The sequence below is a fragment of the Cavia porcellus genome, unplaced genomic scaffold (assembly GCF_034190915.1).
Source record: "Cavia porcellus strain 051 isolate PalLab524CR breed Dunkin Hartley unplaced genomic scaffold, mCavPor4.1 scaffold_9, whole genome shotgun sequence".
NCBI classification, from domain to species: Eukaryota; Metazoa; Chordata; class Mammalia; order Rodentia; family Caviidae; genus Cavia; species Cavia porcellus.
The window spans coordinates 63,873,388-63,895,772 of record NW_026947492.1 but is presented as its reverse complement, the minus strand read 5'-3'; the positions used below and the strand labels follow the sequence as shown (position 1 = coordinate 63,895,772).

Sequence of the window (22,385 nt, the reverse complement as noted above, 5' to 3'; positions counted from 1 at the left end):
CTTCTCCAAATTCACCTTCTACCATCTCCTCGTCTACTTTAGCAATCAGTCTGAAGCTGTCTTTCAAACTTGTCAAATATATTCTAGATATCAAATCCTGTAAACTAGCTGTCCTCTCCCCCACCTAGAACACTGTTCTCGCACAGCAGCTAGCATCATTGTTCACTCACCTTCTCATGATCCCTGTTCAAAGGCCTTATCCTAACAACCTAGTTTAAAGTTGTACTTTCAATCATTTTCTCCAATAGTCCTGTTCCATTCCACAGCACTTCTATTTGTATTTTTTATTAAACACAATTATATATACTTACAAAGTATAACATATTGCCCTGAAATATGTATACTTTGTGGAAGAACTAAATAAAGCTACTTAACATATGTACTACCTCACATTTTCTTTTTTTATTTTAAAACAAAAAAGAATAAAAATGATACAGGATTTCAAAATAACATAATAAGACATTAACCATGGTTAATATATTGTGTATTGTTGTCTTCAAAATAGTTAGTCAGATTAAGAGATACAGACATGAAAAAATGATCAAGCAATGGAAGCACAAGCTATAATTTTTGATGACCTAACAGAGACTAGTAATATAATTACCTATCATATATAACATACATATATTATATATAATCTTTTCCCTTCTTTACTTTCTCCTTTCCTTCATCCCGGTTATTCTTTGCTTTTGAGCAGTTTCTTTTTCTTTTACTTTCACAATATCTACTGTACATTTTGAATCCTATTGGCTCTTTCAGTTTTTTACACTATTAAGGCAATATGATATTTACATATATGACTTTGATTTATTTTACTTATGAGTACAGTCTCAAGTTGCATCCATTTTCCTATAAAAGCCTCAGGTTTATCCTTCTTTATAGCTGGGTAATAGTCCATTGTATAAAAACACTACATCTTTTTTATCCATTCCACAGCTAATGGGCATTTGGGTTGTTTCCAAGATTCAGCTATTACAAATTGTTCTACTGTAAACATGGGTGAACATATTGCTGTGGTATGCTGATTTCAATTATCCTGGGAAAATATCCAGAATGGGAAGAGCTGGGTCAAATGGGACCTCGAACCCTAGTTTTTTTGAGGAATCTCCACACTGATTTCCACAGTGGTTATGCCAGTCTACACTCGCAAAAACAGTGGAGAAGCTTTGATTTTTTTTCCCACAGTCCTGATGACATTTGTTAATGGTTGACTTCTTGATGGCAGCCATTCTTTCTGGAGGGAGATGGAGTCTCAGTGTTGTTTTTTTTTATTATTTTTTTTATTTAAAAGCAAAAAGAGAAAAAACAAAACAAAGCAGTGTAAGGGTACAATTAATACAGAACTACAAAAAAAACAAACAGTAAGAAATCACCAGTTAATAGATTACAATTATCATCCTAGAGACAGTTGCTCAAGTCACACTATACACATTTTGGGTTTTATTACTCCTTAGTTCTTATTACTTTTTTTGTTTTTTGGAAGAGAATAAAGTCAAATATGGCAAAACAAAGCTGTCAGTCAAAACCAAGGATAGACATAGCACATGATGTAAAAACAGAGTACAAGGTTATTGACAATGGTTACCATAATGCCTCTTGCTTCCTTAAGAAGAATTGTCTATCTCATTAGGTATTATAAAGTTGAACAAAACAGTAGAGAACAAGACCAATAAAACCTAAACCTTGTAAACACTACAGGACTTCCAAAGAAGATAATAGTCAAACCAGAATGGGCATCATAGTGAATCTTATTGCCTTCAAAGTAGTTGCCTACACCTTCAAAATTGATACTATCATACAGAACGGAACAGAGTGTAATCAGTCAAAACAAGTCAGTGGGAGAATTACAGGACTTCAGATAAAGTGAATAGGAAATCAAATGTTACTATAATATATCCTGCTAATTTTTTTTATTTTTCCCCTTAATTAAAAAAATCATAAAAAATAACTAAATAATTTTTAATGAATAAGGAAGAGATTGAGATAAAAGAGGACATAACATTATAACAGTACATGCTTTGATCTCAGTGTTGTTTTAATTTGCATTTCTCCAGTGACCAGTGATGTTGAACATTTCTTCATGTATTTATTTTGCGTTTTAATTTCTTTATCTGAAAAGTGTGTTTTCAATCTCAGATGCTCATTTTTGAATGGGTCATTGAATTTGGGAGGTCTAATTTTTTTCAGTTCTTTGTATGTTCAAGATAGAAGTCCTTTGTCTAAGGAATAGTTAACTAACATGCTTTACCATTCTGTGGGTTTTCTTTTCACTATGCTGGAGATTTCTTTTGATGTACAAAACCCTTTTAATAAGATGAGATCCCAGTTGTTGAGTCTTTGAAGTACTTCCTGTGCAGTTCATGTTATTTCTCATTTTCTTATGGTAAGATTTCCTCCTAGCAATTTTTAAGAATACTGTACATAATTAACTGTAGTGTCTGTGTTGTACAGTAGTTTCTTGAATATTTTTCTGGTTTTTTTCTTGTTTATTTTTTTTTTTGAAACAGAGTCTCACTATGTAGTCCAAGCTGATCTTGAACTCATTATATAATCCATTCAGAGCTTGAACTCCCAACAATCCTTCTGCCTCAGCCTTGCAGCTGCTGGGACTACAGGCATGCACCACCATGCATAGCCCAAATACTTTTTTTAAAGAATACAAATATTTACTGAAGAAAAGGAATGGGGAATAAGAATAGCTCCTGAGAGAAAGAAAGAGTCCTTCCCGAATGCGTTGCCCTTGAACTTACCTCTCACAACTGAAATTTTGAATCTTTTCACCAACATCTGTCCAACTCCCACTCTCTCATACACTGGTAATCACCTCTTTCTGCTAAATTCAACATTCTCAGTTTCTACGTATAAGTAGGAGCAGGTGATATTTGTCTGATTTTCTTTGATTTTTATTTTTACTGATACATGTATGCAAAATATAATGATTACATTCATCGTAGAGGGTCAATACAGGTACATAACACATTTTAATTCTTTTTTCAGTCCCTCCTTCTCCCCTCCCTTCCTCTGCCTCCTGGCCCCCTTCTCTTTTATAAATGGTCTATCTCCCTTTTTCCTATTCTCTTTTATTTCACATTTATTTATATTTTATATTTGTCATATAAGAGAACTCATGCCATATTTAATTCTATGCATCTGATTTATTTCACTTAACATTATGGCCGCAAAGTGAATCCATTTCCTTACCAATGACATTGTGTAGATACCACATTTTCTTTGTCCATTCATCTGTTGAGGGACATATTCCTGGCTTATTTCACTTAATGCATCTCTTCTAGGTTCACCTATGTTGGACAAATGATGAGATTTTCTTTTTATGGCTTAGTAGTATTTACTTTTGTATATATTCTACATTTTCCTGTCCACTCACCTACTAATGCAAGCACTGGTTGATCTCACATTTTCCCTATTGTGAATGACGCTTCAGTGAACATCTGAGTACAAATTCTTCTTCAGATAACTAACTTCATTTCCTCTGGATATGTAATGAGATTGCTGAATCATATGATAGATCTATTTTTATACTGTAGAACAAATACCATTGGCCAAATAAAATTTTATCAATGATATCTCAAGCTAAAACTTATCATTCATGACTGATCCCAATGCCCATGAAAATAGTGGCAATCTGAGGCTTCATTCTGAGCACTGTGGCCCTGTCAGAAAGTTTAACTCATTTGTTTTTCCATATTAGAATCCGTTCTGAATTCCAAACATCAGGATCCTCAAAACACTTTATTCTTGAAATGTCAACCCAATAGGAGGTACCAAGGGAAGCCCTATGCACAAATAACAAAACTTACACTTTTGCTGTCCTCTGGGCTATGTCATCTGCCATCTGAGCTTCCCTTCACCAACAGCACATATTTTTTAAAAAGGAATATTTTCAGGATTCCTCTAACTCAAGGAGAATATCAGATCCATATTGAATCATCAATGCATATTGACTTAGTGATTATCTGAAATCAAGTTTCATATTTGCCTGCCCTATATTTGATAAGATTCTACCCACTCATTTGACAGCCTTCCCCTAATACCTAGCATCATCATAATCTTTAAAATGTTACCAAGAGGAAGAATTCCCACCATCCCCTGCCTTCACAAAATCTCTTCTATTGAAAGCCGTGGAGATAAAGTAATGATCATAGCAAAATATTTTCAACCTACCATGTGTCTGGCTCTGTGATAAACATCTGGTATATAACAGATTGTGACACCTTCACCATTTTTGAGGATGTGGAATAAGTGACTAAACACTGTTATTTAGTTTATCTAGGCCACACCAACAAAATTTAGAGTAGATTGTATCACTGTGGGGAACCATTAAAGCTGGAGGTTGTTCACATGTGTGGGGTTAAAGAAAGACCAGCCCAGAAGAAACACAGAGACCAAAACAAGCTAGGTAAACAAGTTGTTCCAGCGCCAAGAAAGAAAGGAGCCCAGGCCTGCCAGGCAAACAAGTTGCTGGCAGTGGGGTTGAAACTGACATTCTTCTTGGAAGGGTATAAATAAAGGTGCCATAGTGGTTGAGCAGCTCCTTTCTTCCATCAGGAGGATAAGAGCTCCACCAACCCAGCTTTGTCTCTTCTTTGCTTTGTCATCCTCTCACAGTCCTTCACTCCAAGAACCTCAGGAGCTACATGGATCACAACATATCACATACACAGCATTTGATAAACCTAAGCCCTAAATAACTCTTCCAGAGTGAACTCTCCCTGCTGAATGAGCCTCTCTTGCCTTGTTTTATATCTATATGTGTCTCACTAAATTCTAAATAATTAGGATGTCTGCCAACCTCTAAACCAAGCTGTGAGCTCCCTGAAATCAGGGGTATGATACATTAATTCTATATCTTAAAATCTATCACTTCTTCACATACAATATGTGCTTGATAAGTAATTATGTTAGACAAAATAATTTTTATTCATTGCTTAGCATAGACCAGACAAAATCATAAATATCATGTATACATCAACTCACTGACTCTTCACTAGCTCCTTCATTTACAGATGAAGAACTAATATTTGGGAAAGCAAATATTTGGGGTGAAAAAAGGGACCAGAATAAAAATCAAAATTAATGAAACATTCTAAACATTTGGTTTTATACCAAAAAAATAAAGATTAGATTGTGTTTAAGAGCTTTCTGCCTATTTGCTTCACAACTGCATGATCTTAATGTCCACTTCAATTGTGACCTTGAAATTTAATATTCATTATAACAATGTTGAGAGGCTGCATCTTACTCACATTAAAAAGTGATTAATAGGTTAATATCATTATCACAAGGGTAGATTCCTAATTTTAAAAAATTAGTTCAGTTCAAATTTTTCTTCTGCCCCACTTGTGATTATTTGTTCTCCTTCTCCACACAACACAGCAAGAATCTGGGGTATGGTGCCTATAATCACAGTACTCTGGGAAGCTGAAAAAGTTGAATGTCTAATTCAAGCCCAGCTTGAGCAACTCAGCAAGACTCCGTCTCAAAATTTTAAAAAATACTAAAATTATTTATTGGCTGAGCAGATAGCTCAGTGTGAAGGTTCTGTGTTCAATACCAAATACCAAAAATAAAATAAAGCACTATACACACGGTAAGTTATGCCCAGCCTTCAGAGCCATGAAACAAATGAACTTCTGTTATTTCTAGTCTACCAAGTCTACGGTACTCTGTTACAGCAGAAGACAGGTTAGACTCATCTACACTGGACCATCACATGATCTTCCCTGCTGCCCCATTCGCATTCTTCCCTCCCCCAGCCAGGCTTAAATTTCTTAGCTACAATTTTCTGTCTCTGTCTCACATCCCTGAGGCCTCTTTAGTGTCCTCATCCCAAGGGAATCTCTCTTCTCAACTAGGGTCTTAATAGCAAAATAAATACTCAAGCTCTTTTGCCACCATCTCTCTGAGCCCTACAGGACCTGAGACCATACTGCCACTTCCGGCCCAGACCTGGTAAGTTTGTCTGACTGTGTGTTCAACCCTGCAATAGACACACTGTGAGCAGACCACAGACTGGACTGTCACTAATGTAATTTCTCACCAAGGTAGTTTCCACCTCAAACTAAAAAGACTCACAAATGATCTACACTTTTTGGCTCAGGCAGTGTGTCATGTAGCCTGATTGGCTCTTTAGACAGCTATCTCCCTCAGTAACCTTCACAAAGTACTACAAAGTAGGAATCAGCTTCTCTAGGTCACAAGTAAGTAAACAAGTTGACAGATTTTAAGTGACTTGAGAGTTGCACAGCAAGTAAACTGTAGAGTCAGGATTTGGACTGAGCTGCCCTTGGTCTTCTATTGATGAGTGATGCATTCTTGGCTGGTAGCTTTCAGACGCTTAAAATACCTCCAGGGATTAAAATTTACCCCTCTCCTCATGGCACAACCTTGTCCCTGATACTTGAGTTCTTGCTCATATATATTTAAGGAAAATCTTTCTTTACCTAGTGCAAAACATCAGAGGGCTGGGAGGTATGAACTGCATTAGCCTGGGAGAGTTATCTGAAAGAGGATATCACTGCTGATCACAGGAGGCAAATGAACCACAAGAAAGTACCACTGGAGTAGAGAAGAAGGTAGAAGAAACTGTAAAAGTCTCTAGAATCATCTAGCCCACAGAGAGGGCTGTGAGGCCATATCACTCAACTCCAGCCTAGAGATCACTGAACGATGCAGAAGTGGGAAGGACTGTTTTGAGGGTTAGTGATGGTAACCCCTCTTCTGCCTCGTGTTATTTCCCAGTGCCCTGTAATGTCTCCCCCCACCCCCCTGCATGTTTTCCAGGAGCTGTAACTCCTGAAAATTGGTGACAGTCAGGAAGAGGGGATTCCAAGACCTCAGTCTCAATCTCTTTCTTAGAATATAAGCATATTGTACACAACACACATTTTTCCAGGTTCTCCTCCCAATCTGTACAAATAAGGCTGACGCAGGGAGCGCTGTGGTCATACATTGTGTAGCTCCCAGATCAAGGATGGAGTAAGTTATTTCAGTAGTATCCCAGGGCTAACTGAATCTGATACAACTATTTAAAGGCTGAGCTGAGGGAGAAAAGAAGACATACACAGAAAGCAGGGCTGCCCCATTTGTAACTGGATTATTCAACTCTCAATCCTGTCCATTTAGAGAAAGGGTACTTAAGTATGATCTATGTAAAAGCAATTTTATACATTTTATAATTTTACAATTTTATACATTTTATAAAAATAAAACAAATTTCTATAACCAAATAATGAGAATAACAATAATTATTACACTTTTATTTTCAAAGTCATTACTCAGTACAAGATACAAACCAAACAGATTTTTACAAAAAAAGGAACAGATAATAACACAAACTTTCTTTTCAGTGAGCTAAGATAAACTATTAGTATGAATGAAACAAATAAGCATATATTGAAATATTTTTAAAATAATGGAATATGTAATTTGGGAAAGTATGTGACCTTTGTACTTCATTTTTATCTATTCTCTATTTTTGCTCTTTTGTTGTTTATTTGAATATATGTATTCAAACACAGATATATATTATTCCTCATATAAGAGAAACCACGTGATATTTGAGCTTCTATATCTGACTTACTTCAATTAATATTATGTCAAATTGCATTCAGTTACCTACACATAAGTGTGTGAACATCTGTCCTCTGAGTATATCCTTGCTCATTGATACAGCTCCTTCTATACAGCATCGTATATGCACACACAACTGTATACTTAACTAAACACAAGGTACTTATTTATCAAATGAAATCATTTTACATATACTGTACTGTTCTGCAGTCTCCAACACTGACTTCTCTCTGATCTTTCCGTCAACATAGAGGCTGAAATCCCCTCGGGAGTGCTTGGGCACCTGATAGGTGGTGGAAATACAAGGAAGGAAATATTACAGAAGACAAAATAGGAAACACATAGGGGAAGGGATAAAAAAGAAGGGAAAAGATAATTTGTTCAATATCAGGTGACAGCCAGATTTGGCACTGGAATAGAAAAGAGGCACTTTTATTTTCCAAAACTTACATTTAAAGACCTTTTGTCCTCCTGCCTCTTTTCACAAGATGGTTACTTAGGTCACTAGGTACCAATAGATGATGTTAAGAATTTCGACTAATAAAACTTAGGTTAGGAATGCCAAGTGGGGCATCTCCAGAGGGTCTAATCATTTCCAATATCTGTTTCAATCAGCAAACCGAGCACAATCACGTCCCATCATATCACAAGATTTTATGAAAAACAAAAGCACTCTATTCTTTCCTATTGTTTCTTATGTCTATTCTGATCCTTATTTTCATCTTCCATTTTCATTTTCATCTCTTCCTCTATTGCCCCTTTCCTGTGTCTCCTGTTTAACCTTCCCACTCTATCAAATTCTTAATTACTAGTCATCTAGTATGTAAGAAAAAATAGAAAGACATATATAGGTGAGGGAAAATGAGGAAAGGGTGTGTGTGATAGAAGACGTGGGGTGAAGATATGTAATAGTTCAACACTACTATCATTAGAGCAAATGTACTCTCCGCATTTGTTTATGAGAAATGATTGTGTGTTCTCAATGAGAAATTCATTCCTCAGCCTATCGCAAACCTTCCCATTTTTAATGAAAGAATATACTTTGCATGCAATAATTTGTCAAAGTCCTTAGCAGATCATATCGTGGCCAAATCAGCCTGACACCTACTACTATCAATTTGCATAATCTCACCTGATCTATTAATATCTATATAGAGCATCTGAGGGAACACCGGATCCTAGTAGTAAACATGAGCCATGCAATCTTAGGTCTGCCGCAGGGATGAGAGACGCAGCCCTCACCTGTGTTTTGATGTTCCTGGGTAGTACCTAGGTTTTCAGCCTAGGTGCTCATTTATGAGTTGTTATGGGCTCAATGGCTTAAAAACGTAAGTATCTCTTTCCTTCCCTCACATTGCTTCAGTCTTAATTTCCCATTGTAAAAAGTATCCACATTTGAGTCTTCCAGTCTATCTGACCTTTTTATTATTAATGTTACCTTCATACTGCCATGCAGCAGATGAATTAAAAGAAAAATTCTCAGGCAAGAGACCACAGAGGATTCACAGGCAAAAAGCAGAAAGGCATAAATCTCTGATCGCTCACCATTACCATGGAGTTTTCTACAGCCAGGCCTCTCGGCCTCCATTCCAAACCTGGACATCCCTGAATCCTCCAGAAGTGAAAAGGTTGTTTTGAAGTTTGGTGATGTCACTTTTTGCGTCATTTCCCAGGGCCCTGCAACCTTCTCATTCTGGATGCTTTTCATGAAGTCTAACTCCAAAATCTCCTGCTGCCATCTAGCAACAGCAGGATGAATCCAAGCTGCTTCATCTCTCAAAGCTTCTTAAAGGCATAGACCAAGTCAGTGAGATCTTCTCTATACACCACTCCTTGCGATGCAACACACAAACCACAGCCATCAGAACCCAGGCTCTTTCTTGCTCATGGGAATTCCTGGCCTCGAGGCATCCCACTTCTGGCTTGCATTTCCCTTCTGCTCAATGTACGCCCTGGCAGTGCTTGGCAACGTGGCAGTGCTGCTGGTGGTGCGTTCAGAACCCACGCTGCACCAGCCTATGTACTTACTCCTGTGCATGCTCTCCACCATTGACTTGGTGATCTGCACCTCCACTGTGCCCAAGCTCCTTGCCCTCTTTTGGACAAATGCTGCTGAGATTGCCTTTGGGGCATGTGCTGCCCAGATGTTCTTTATCCATGGTTTCTCAGCTGTAGAATCGGGCATCCTGCTAGTAATGGCTTTTGATCGCTACTTGGCTATCTGCAGACCACTGCGCTATGGGTCTCTGCTGCCTCCGGAGTCCGTGGGCAAGTTGGGGGCTGCTGCTGCACTCCGAGGCTTGGGGCTTATGACCCCACTCACCTGCTTACTGGCCAGGCTGACTTACTGTAGCCGAGTGGTGGCCCACTCCTATTGTGAACACATGGCCGTGGTAAAGCTGGCTTGTGGGAATACACGGCCAAACAACATATACGGCATCACTGCTGCCACGCTGGTAGTGGGCACTGACTCCATCTGCATTGCCGTCTCCTACGCACTCATCCTCCGGGCTGTGTTAGGCCTCTCCTCCAAGGAAGCAAGGGCTAAGACTTTTGGCACTTGCGGCTCCCACCTCGGTGTCATCCTTCTCTTCTACACACCAGGACTCTTTTCATTCTACACTCAGCGCTTTGGCCAGCAGGTACCCAGGCACATCCACATCCTCCTGGCTGACCTCTACCTCATTGTGCCTCCCATGCTCAACCCCATCATCTATGGGGTGAAGACCAAGCAGATCCGGGATGGAGCCCTCCGACTGCTGAAGAGGGGCTCTGCTCAGTCATAATGGCTTCAGTACTACCCCTGCCCTAGCAAACCAGGTCCTTTACCCCCTCAGCCCTTGGACAATAATTATGAGGCGCGTGGCTCCCATCATGATGGGGACCACACTAAGTGGTACCTTTACTTTGCTCAGGATGTATATCAAGTCAAATGGTGGAAGAACCATCACCTGATGTTTCCCACATATGATGTAGATAAGGCTACAGAGCTCAGGGAGTCCTGGTCTCAAAGGAAATATGGCCATCAAACTGATACTGGCTTCCTGGAAATGCCACTCTGCTATCTGAAACCACACCAAGGGACACTGATAAAATAAGGGAGATACAGCTTTCCTTTACCTGACACACAGAAATGACCCTCATTCATAGGGTTGTTGTTTATATCTGCTGTTGGTTCATGGCTTAATAATATTCCATTGTATGCTTACCTCCCAGCTGAACTATCTTCTTTTGGATACCTGGGTTATTTCTCACTTTGGACTATTATAAATAAAGCTGCTATGAGTATTTCTTAACCTAGAATTAGAATTTCTAGGTCAGAGGATAAGATATATGTGTAACACTAAAAGAACACAATAAGTGATTTTCCAAAGTAGCTGTACCATTTTATAACCTCATCAATGATGTATAGTCCCACATCTTTATCAACTTTTGATATTGTCATTTTTTTTGCATTTAAGCCATCCCTAGGAGTATAAAAGCTAATAATTCATTATAGTCTCACTTTATATTTTTTTCTAATAAGTGCTGACGTTCAGTATATTTTCTGTTTATTACTTTTGGGTAATTTTTAAGTCTTTCCCATTTTTAAAGAGATTTTGGTTTTGTTGACACGTATTCGCTGTTTACTGAGTCTAGACACCAATCAGATGCACATTTGTACTTTGCTTTATAAATTTAGGTTTTAATTTTAGGTCTATGATTCAATGCAAATAATAGTGTATGGTATGACATAGAACTCAAGATTTATTGTTCACATATGGATATCTTATTACAGAATTACATTTTATAGATCTTCTTTGCCAAATTGAATTGCACTGGCAACTTTATCAAATCAGAAAACTTTATGTGTGGATACATTTCTGGGCTTTTCTCTTTCATTAATGTCTATCCATTTGTTGATACCACACTATTATAGTTATATAATTAACCTCAAAATGAAGTAATGTAAGTCATCCTTCACTGTATTTCCAGAGACACTGGCTAGTCTAATTTTCATTCTCATAGAAACATTTTCATTAGAATTAACCTGCTGATGCCTATAAAAATTATTTCTGTTTTTGATTGTGTGCTATTTATTTCCTATTTTATTGTACTAGAGTTTTCAACAAATGTTGAATATAATTAGTTAGGTAGACAACTTTGCCTTGTTTTTGATGCTTGACTTTCTTTTAGTATCACTATTGAGATTATAATTCAAATATGCAATTTACCCATTTAAATTGTATACTTTGATAGTTTTACTGTATCAGGAAGCATGCAACCAATACCAGTAAATTTTCATCACCTGAAAACTATTTTCCCAACCCTTTAGTTTTCATCCCTTTTCTGCTCATACACCAGCACCTCAAAGCAATAATTTACTTACTGCCTTTATAGATTTCCCTATTCCAGACTTTCATATGACTGGAAACATATGTGATTTTTTTTACTAAGTTTTAGTTAGCATAATGTTTGCTTGGTTTATCCACATTGTAGCATGTATCATTGTGTCATTTTTCTGACTCAATAATATTCCATTATATAAACTACATTTTGTTTGTCCATTCATCAGTGGGTGGTATTTGACTTGTTTCCACCTTTTGAATATTATGAATAATGTACTTATAGCATTTTGTGTTCAAGTCCTTGTGTGGCTACATTACTTTAAAGAATAATTGGCCATATTGTAACTCTTTGTTTAGCCATTTGAGGAACTTTCAGAATTTCCTTAGAGCAGCTAGACAATTTTAAGTCTCTACTGGCAGTGTATGGAGGTTTCATTATGTGTACATGATAACGTGAACTTTAGTTTCTCCTAACAGCTTTATTGAGATATAGCTAATATGCATAAAATTTTGTACAATTTGAGTTTTGTTAAATTCATACACTTGTTCCATCAATTTTTATGTTATAAATTACTCATAAATTTCCCCTTTTAATCTCCTTATTAGGTTTCTATATCAGAATTTTTGCCTCATAAACTATATTGGAAAGTAATTACTCATGCTCTATTTTCTGAAAATGCTTCTGTAATATTTTTGTTTACCCCTAAAATATTCAGTAGAAATATTGGAAAGAAATGGGAGTCTTAAGTTTTACTTTGTTTTATTTTACATTTAGCTTTTATTTTCCATTTTACAAAATGAAGAAAAACCTGAGATACAGAATTTCAAAACAAAATAATAGGTTAACACCCTATAATATATTGTGCATTGTTATCTTCAAAGTAACTGTTCAGAGTGCAAGATATCGGCATTAAAAATTGATCAAACCATCAAACAGTGAAAGCACAAACCATTCCTTTAGATGAACTAGCAGAGATTAGTAGTATAATTATCTATCGTGGGTACATATATACACATTTTTCCTTTTTCTTTTCTTTTTTTCCCTTACACCAGATCTTCTTTCCTTTTGAGCGGTTTCTTTCCCCTTCACAATATCTATTGTACATTTTGGATCTTATACACTCCAGTTTTTTATAATAGGGAGACAACACAATATTCACACATACTGGTCTGCCTTATTTAACCTGTGAGCATGGTCTCAATTTTCATCCATTTATTTATCAAAGTCTCTTGTTTATCTGTCTTTATAGTTGAATAGTACTTATTGTATAAAAATATCACATTGTATTTTATCCATTCCACAGTTGATAGGCATTTAAGTTGTTTCCAAAATTTAACTATTATGAATTGTCCTGCTATAAACATGGCTGCTACATATATCGCTTGCTTATGATGTGTTCAATTCTTCTGGGAAGATGCCCAGCAGGGAACTAGCTGGGTCGAATGAGACCTCTAATCCTAGTTTTTTGAAGAGTCTTCACACTGATTTTTACAGTGCTTGTACCAGTCTACATTCCCATCAACAGGAGAGAAGTGTTCCTTTTGCCCCACAGCCCTGCCAACATGTGTTATTGATTGATTTCTTGATGGCAGTAATTCTTTCTAGAGAGAGATGGAATCTCAATGTTGTTTTAATTTATATTTCTCTAATTACTAGTGTTGTTGAACATTTATTCATGTATTTATTTTACATTTGAATTTCTTCATCTCAGAAAAGTGCCATTTTGGGGTTGAGTCTTTGAATTTGGGGGGCCTGATTTTTTTTAATTCTTTATATGTTATAAATAGAAGTCCTTCGTATGAGGGACAGTTGGCTAAAATGTTTTCCTACTCTGTAAGTTGTCTTTTCACTCTATTGTTGATATCCTTGATATGCAAACACTTTTTAATAAGATGAGATCCCAGTTGTTGATTCCTTGAAGTATTTCCCTTGCAATTTGTGTTTTGTTCATGAACTTTCTGCCTACCCCTATGTGTTCGACATTTCTGCCTATCTTGTCTTTCAATAGATTTAGTGTTTCTATTTTAATATTTAGATCTTTGATCCTTTTCAAATTTGTTTAGAGCATGTTGATAGACATGGATCTAACTCCAGTGTTCAGCATGTAGAAAGCCAGTATTTCCAGTGAACATTTGACCCCTTCGTCAAAGATAAGGTGGGCATGTGTCTTTGTAGTTGTGTCTACAACTTCTAATGGGTTCCACTGATTTTCTGGTGTGAATTTTTTTTGCCAGTATCATGCTGATTTTATCACAGTAGCTTTGTGTATAATTTCAAGTCAGGAATTGTGATGCCTCTAGCCTTGCCTTTGTTGTCCAGGATTGCTTTTGCTGTTCTAGGTCTCTTCTGGTTCCAGGTGAATTTTAGGAATGTTTTCTCTAGTTCTCTGAAGTATACTAATGGTGTTTTGATCAGAATAGCATTAAATCTGTACAACAGTTTTGTGAGTAGGGCCATTTTTATTATGTTGGTTCTTCCTATTCATGAGCAAGTGTTATGTTTCGATTTTCTCATATTCACTTCAATCTCCTTTTTCAATATTTAGACATCCTTTGTTAGATCAGTTACTAAATAGTTGGTTTCTGAATAATATTTGTGAAAGGTGTTATTTTCATAATTTATCTTTCAGTGAGTTTGTTGTTTGGAGTGCTAATGATTTTTGAGTTAGATTTGAGTTAGATTTATATCCACCTATGCTGCTGAATTTCTTATTAACTCTAGTTGTCTTTTGGTGGAATTTTGAGACATTCTATGTAGAATACCATGTCATCTGCAAATGATGATAGTTTCACTTCTTCCTTTCATATTCTTATTCTGTTTATTTTTCTTCTCTAATTGCTCTGGTAATGTTTCCAGAATTGTATTGAACAGGACTTGTTGTAAATGGACACCCTTGTCTTGTTCCTGGTTGCAGAGTGAGAGCTTTCAGTTTTTGTCCATTTAGTATGATGTTGTCTATTGGTTTGTTATAGATGGCTTTTATCAGATTGAGGTGGAGACCATTTATTCCAATTTTATCAAAAGTTTTATTATGAATGATTGTTAGACTTTATCAAAGTTTTTCTGAATCTATTGAGATGATCATGTGATTTTTGTCTTTTTCTCTGTTGATGTGGTATATTACATTCAGTGATTTGCATATGTTGAACCATCCCTGCATTACTGGAATAAATCCCAGTAATGGTCATGGTGTATAATCTTCTTGAAGATTTGCTGCATTCTGTTTGCTAGTATTTTATTGAGGATTTTGGCATTCATATTCATTAGGGAGATTGGCCTGTAGTTTTCCTTTTTGGTTGGGTCTTTCTCTAGTTTGCTTTTAGAGTAAGACTTGCCTCCAGGAATGAAAGAGAAATGCTTCCCTTTCAATGGTATTAAAAATGTTGAGGAGTGTTGGTGTTAAGTCTTCTCTAAATATCTTGTAGAATTCAGCTGTAACTCCATCAGGACTCAAGCTTTTCTTTGTTAGTAAACTTTTAATTATATTTTCAATTTCAGTAACTGATGTTGAGTTACTCAAAATTTTATATCTTCTTGATTTAGCTTTGGTAATTGAAACATTTCTAGGAATCTCTCAATTTCTTCTGTTTTTTCTATTTATGCAAGTAAAGTGCTTCAAAGTAAATACTGATGGTCTTCTGAACTCCCACAGCATCTCTTGTGATTTCACCCTTTTCATTCCTCAGTGCATGAATTTGTGTTTTTTCTTTCCTTTTCTTGATAGATTGACTAGGGGTTTATCAAATTTTTTATTCCTTCAAAGAAAGAAGTGAGCTCTTTGATTCATTAATTTTTTGTATTGCTTTCTTATATATTTCCCTCTTAGGAACTGTTCTCATTGTATCATCCTGCAGGTTCCAGTAAAAAAAAAAAAATGTGGCTTTCTTGATTTTCTTGCCTACTGCTTTTTTCCCATTGATTTCTACTGTTATCTTTTTCAATTTTCTTTTATCTCTTTGATTTATATTTAACCTGCTTTCCTATTTCTAACTTGTTACAGTGGACATAGATCATCAGTCTAGAAGAATAAAGAGTGACAAAGCAGATCGTAAAGAAAACAGGAAATTTCTTGCAAGGGTCCTGCTTCAGATGAGGTCATCTTATGATTCCCAAAGAAAAAGTTTATATCTTGACATGAGTAAAATTGTGTTTCTATAAGCCCAAAACTTCATAAAACGTAAGTTAGTGGTTGTAAGCTCATATACCAAAACATCTCACCTGCAACTTTTAAAGTCATATACATTCACTGTCAGAAAATTTGGCATAAATGACATTGAATCTACATATTCAGTCATCTTCATATTGTAACATCCTTAAAATCATATTCAACAAGTCAGATGTGAGGCACACATCTGTAATCCCAACTACTCAGGAGACTGAGGTAGACAGATCATAAGTTCAGGGCCAATCTGTGGAACACAAGAACACTGTCAAAATGCAATCTGTGCTCTGGCTGTAGGAAATTAGTCTCCTTAGAGGGTACAGTTGGAGATTTCTACCTTTTGAATCATGTTTTAAATGAGTTTAAACAATTGAATAGCATGAATAGCAATTGAATAGCATGAATATTGCTTTCTTTTTTGAAAGACTCCAAAAGCTATCAAAATCAGCTGACCACCATAATCCTTAAAGTTACCTTGTCTGCAGGCGTAGCAAGCCTCACTTCTCCTTGTATTTGTACCTTGCAAAGGAGGGAAAGAAGATTTTGTGAGTGCTATACTCACCCTAAATTGGGGTGCCTGTGCACAGTATTAGCCAGGAAAAGAGGTTTTTGGTTTCTCACTTTTGCTCTTGCTGGTCTTTTTCTCTGGCTGCTGTCTTGAAGTGTTGCCCCAGTACCATGCCACCCTGCCTTGGAGCAGGTGATTATGGACTGAAAACTCTACAAACAGTGAGCTAAATAAACCTTTCCTTCCTTCATTTTGGGTGTCAGGTGTTTTGTTCCAGCAATAAAAGGAAAGTAACCAAGACAATGCTATAGATAATAGGGAAAAGCAAAAGACTATGACACTTGTAAGTGAAAGTGAAGAAAGTCTTACATGACAAAAGGAGTGATCAACCTTGTCAAATACTGGGGTCAAAACAATGAATGGAATGACAGATGGAACTGGCAACATGGTTAGTATTCATGGGAATTTTGATACAACTCATTTCAGTGGTATTAAAGAACCAACAACCACAGGAAAAAGGCAAGAACAAGTGGCAGTGAATATTCCCCCAACTTCATTGAGGAATTTGTTTTAAGTTTTGTCTTTAGGCTAGCAGCAATATGGGGCATTAGCAGGAGAAAGATCAAAGCCGAAAGATTAATGGAGGCGCTGAGTTACTGCATGTCCCAAATCTTCTCTTGAGTGACGAAAATTATGCTGGTGCCAATAAGAGTATAGTTTTGTCTAAGGACAAGGGAATAAATGAGATCTTGTTTGTTCCTTGTTACATTTGGTCTCTGGGGTCTGTTAAAATCCTTGCATTTACAAGGATGGTTGTATAATCCAACTCATAAGGTAAGGTACAGAAATAAGCTATGTTCTAATCCAAGACACAATAAATTAAAGCACTTGGACATACAGTTTTGCATGTGTGTGAATTTGTTCCATTATCGGTGAGCAAAAATAACTGAAGCCATGCCCTCTATCTAAAGGCAAAGTCAAAATGGGCCTTACCAACCTACCCAGACTCTTGATATAATTGTTCAGTCAGATTCATATGGGTCACATTTTCACCAATGGTCCAAGATGAAGATTATCAATTAAAGTAAATCAATTAAAACTACAGTACACCCAGAACTAAAAGACCTGAGAAATGGAGGATGTTAAAGCTGGAAGAATTCCTTTCATTGTCTCATGCATAGGAAAAGATCAACCATTAAGCTGTTGCTAAATATTAACTAATTTGTAACTGGATTTCAGAGTTCAGAAGTGAAAATCAAACTTCTTATCTGCACTAATCTCACCTGCTGAGTTGGACGTTTGGGGAATACAGGAATTTAATCTAGATTAAATGTTTTCTTAAAAGACAAAATCTTGGAATCTGGCATTGGCTGTGAAATTTTCCATCATATGGGTTCTAATGTAGGCTTAGAACAGGAATCTAACCATTGTCAGAGTCTTCATTTCAAATATCTGATCATAAGAAAAACTTAAAATTGTCAGTTCTCTGTTATGAAACATTATTCATTCATTCAACATCCTTTAAGTCTTAGCACGACAATAGTATCTAAAATTGGAAAACTAAGGTGTTCCTCAACACATCCTAGCCTGTGAAGAAAATACACAATACATTATAAAAGCTCTATAAATACCTGCACAAGGAAATATAAAAATACAGGAGACAGAGTACAAACAGGGCCTTAAGTGGAAATCCTCTATAAACCTTGAAAACTAAGAGCCTATTATTAAGAAATCCTTGCAAAGAATACTGCAGTGGAAACAAACCCACCTACTTCTAATTTGAGTTTCTCCCACCATAAAAAGGCAATAGCAGTGTTGCCTACTACAGTATGCAATAATTAAATGATTTATAAAGTGTGTATGAAATGTACATTTGAATTCAATTCAATTCAATTCATTAAATTCAATTGTGAAGTTGTTTAGAATTAGGACACATAGGAATTAGATGATTCTGAAACCTGTACTTGAAACTAAGAAAGGTTCTTGGGGATTCGTAGTGCTTTGATGAAAGATGATTGAACTAAGTTGGCTGACCTAGAAGAAGGAGGAAGATGTTGGCAGAGAAGTAGACATGATTACTGTCTCTGCTTTTGGGACCCGGACATCTTATACTAAAAACCATACCATTATTACATATTATATTTCTTGGTGTTCTTTCATAGAGTCTTAACTAATCCATGAAACAACTTTATGGTGTTAAAAAATGGGAAATTATACTTGCAAGAAATCAACAAATTACTCAAGATTAAAGACATAGTTAGAAGTAAAGCTGAAATCTGGGCTACATTTCAGATGCCCATAGAGTATAGGTATCTCTTTCTTAGCACTGTTTCAAAAACAAACAAGCATTTCTTAATACCAATCTAAGAGTGGGACAACTTTTGAAAAAAGCCTGCCATGCAATGATAATTCTAGGTGTTCAGCCAATGCTTTATCCATTCCCTCCTATGTTCTTCCCTATATCTGGTATGCAATTGGCTTATTCTCTATCTCTCATAGGAGGAAACATTAAAGGGGAGAGGATGAATTTTGCATTCACCGTAACTACACATAAGTGTAAATTCACAGCATTTTTTCACTAGCTTAATTTCTGTAGACTTCTTTTTTTCTTTTACATAAAGAAGGAAAAATAGCCCTTTGCCTTATAGGGGACCATTAGAAAATCACATGCCCCAAAGCCAGTGAGCATTGCAGATTAATCTACTTGAAGAGTCTTGGCTTTAACAAATTTGGAACATGTATCCTTCCCTCCACAAACTTTCTCCTCTTCCTCTGCCCCATCTCCTACCCCATTCTTAACCACTAGTATCCATCACCACCACCACAAAGTTTTCTAAAATTTTATTTGATCTAAAAATATATATGGTGAGTGTATCACTCATCTTCCAGGTACTAAGGTTCCCACCCAGCATTGTAGTATTGAAGATTCAGTATTCTGTTTCCTAAAATCAGAGTATGCCTTGGTAACTGGAATTATAGGTCTCTCTTAGACCATGTTTAGATCACTCTTTCCAAAGCTGAAATCCCTGAGAGGTTTAGTTGTGAATAATAAACCCAGAATTTTTGTGAAACACTGTAACTGAACAAAATTTTTTCACTTGCAGCCAACCAACCAAAATTTGGCTTTTCCCTTCCCAAATCAAAGCTACCAAATAAAAATTCAGTATGTTAATGGTATGAATTATAATTAGTGCTCACATCTGTTCTGAGTTTAATAAAAATTATATAATCAGTTGCACTTACCATTTGCCAGGAGTTCTTTCACTCATTTAACACATAAAGGGTTTATAGTGTTCCAAACCATGTTAAACTCTGGAATTGGACAAGTCCAGAAAAGTCTTCACGTTGTTCATAGTGAATTGGGGAAAGAGGTATTAGTCAAATAGATACACACACATACAAACACATAAAATAGGTTCTCTGAAGCTGAAATTAGTGCTTTGTGTAAATTATATAGATAATGTTTCCACTTAGGAGAAAATGGATACTCAGAGAGGTGAAGTTATTAAAAGGTCATCCAGCTAGTAAGGGTCAGAGATTTTTAAACTAAAAGTTTATAATGGTGGGTGGCAGTCTGACTATCACAAAGATTAAGAGCAAGAGTGTTAGATCGATATAAACAGATCTTTTATTCTACCAAAATTTTAAAGCCTCTATACATCATATCCTAATCTTTACTTGAATAAACTAGCAGCAAAGCTTTTACAGACTACCTCCAAGACTCATCCTTGTGTCAGGCTCAGATACTTCAGTAACTGTTGTCCCATGAAACATAAGGAACCTGCTAAGATGTCTGCATACTGAAGGTGAATTTATACAAATGTGGATCCCTGGATCCCTTCCAGCTGTTAATGTCAGCACACCCACGGAATGTGCAACACAAGCACAGCCATGCTGCAGTGAAGGGCCTGAGAGTGAGAGAAGTCTGAGAACTCACAGCTACAATCTAGAAAACGCTGAAAAAGGTAAACATGCCAAAGCCCAGCATCCCTGCAATCCTAAATTGGATCTCTAAAAGCCAAACTATTGGGCAGATCCTCTAAATAGGAATGTTATATAACATAAGGCTCTAGATACAAAGATTATTTATGTGCTTATTTGTTTATTTGTTTGTTTGTTTAAATACCCAAGGATGTTTATGATCATGAATTTCAGACATCCTAAGCCAACAGGATAGTAGAAATGGCTGGGTGCAGTCCTCAGTGATGGACATGTTGGTTCCCCTTCAGAATCCTCTTGGTAATGGGGTCATAGGTGGAGCAGACAGAAGAGCCTGAATAACAATTCATCATCCCAAAATTTATGGCTTTGATGAGGAACCTTGTAATATAGCACTCACTATCTTCCCAAATGGCTTCCTTTTCCAAAATGCTAAGCACAGTCAGTTTACTGAAGCTTTCCATTGGTCATTACTACACATATTTCAAAATGGTAACTCCAAACTCATGGCTTTTTCCTGTTTCCTCTTGAGCAGGCTCTGTGACCTTCAGATACACAGGACTCACTATGGCTTCCTCCTTGTTACTGGTAGGCTCTGGGACCTGAGTTTCTTGGAGTCCATACTGCAGTGACCACAGAGAAAGCAGCTTTTCCAGATAGAGCTGTTTATGCAGAGTTCACAGCCTCCCCTTCCTGCCTTCTTGCCTCCAAACTCTTCATCCTTATTCTCTCATTTCAGTTCATGAAAAGGACAGAGAAATGACCAATATCACTAAATTTTCTACTGTCCAAACAGCAAGTACTTTTCAGCAGTTCTATTATGGATGCTTCTCCTTGAGTGGTTGCTTTCTACCAGCATTATCCTTATTTCAATACATAAATGCATACCAGGGTAATAATAATGATGGAAGATGATATCCTTCAGTCTCCTAGAAATCTGGACAGAGCACTGACAAAAGCTCCACAATAAGCATGGTTCCTTTATAAATTTTCACCCTTACTGACCATGTGGTATATTAGAACTTCACCTTGGCTCCAAGGTTTCTGATTCTCTTCTTTACTTGATTTCATTTCAGTTTATTTTCTTAACTCCTGTTTATGAACTGCTTGTTATCTTCAGAGGTCTCAGGCATTTGAATATCCCAGTCCTCTCCCTGCGGATCAGCTGTTAATCTTGCCTATTCATCTTCCTTGTTCACTTGCTCAACAATGTGCATTGAGCTCCTGCAGAGTAGACATGCTTTTTGAAGCTAGGGCTATGTCAGTGAATGAAACAGCCCTGAAATTCTGGCCTCACAGAGCTTTCATCTTAGCAAGTCAGTTGCCTTGCAAGTGAGTAGCTGTTCCAGTCTTACTATTAGTACCCAAGAAACCAGTACTATCCAGAAGCTGTACCAACCAGCCTTCTTAGACTTAGCAATATCAAATTTTCTCCCTAGCTCAAAGTAGAGATCTATATGATAGAATCAAGAAAAACTATCCCCTCCTAGTTACAGACATTGTGGATAAATTCAACACGTACAGTGATAATGTGTTTCCCCATTATCCATCTCCCTTTTCTAGTTCTTGGTAGAGAAGCTGGTTAATATAAAATTTGGGGAAAAGTGACTGGTAGTAAAATGAATATCGGTAACTATAGTTCTTTAGGCTTATAAATCAAATGAGAAGGAAAAATCCAGAGGAAAAAAGCAGAGAGATGCCTGTACAGATATTCACTCTTATCAGTGTGATTAAGTTCTACAGTATGTATGAGTATGCAACATTTCTTCTGTAATGAGATAGAACAATGAGAGGTTTATTAAGGTGCTACTTTGATGTGTTCAGTCCCAAAAACTCTGTATTATTATAGAGGTTGAT

General features: G+C 36.6%; 1 protein-coding gene across 1 annotated transcript; it reads left to right on the top strand.

Annotated features, from left to right (window-relative positions):
- Positions 1-9,428: 9,428 nt before the first annotated feature.
- LOC100718455 (olfactory receptor 52P1-like) lies at positions 9,429-10,376 on the top strand. Its single transcript, XM_003463420.2, has one exon. It carries the CDS (start codon positions 9,429-9,431, stop codon positions 10,374-10,376), a length of 948 nt encoding a protein of 315 aa, XP_003463468.2.
- The last annotated feature ends 12,009 nt before the right edge of the window (positions 10,377-22,385 follow it).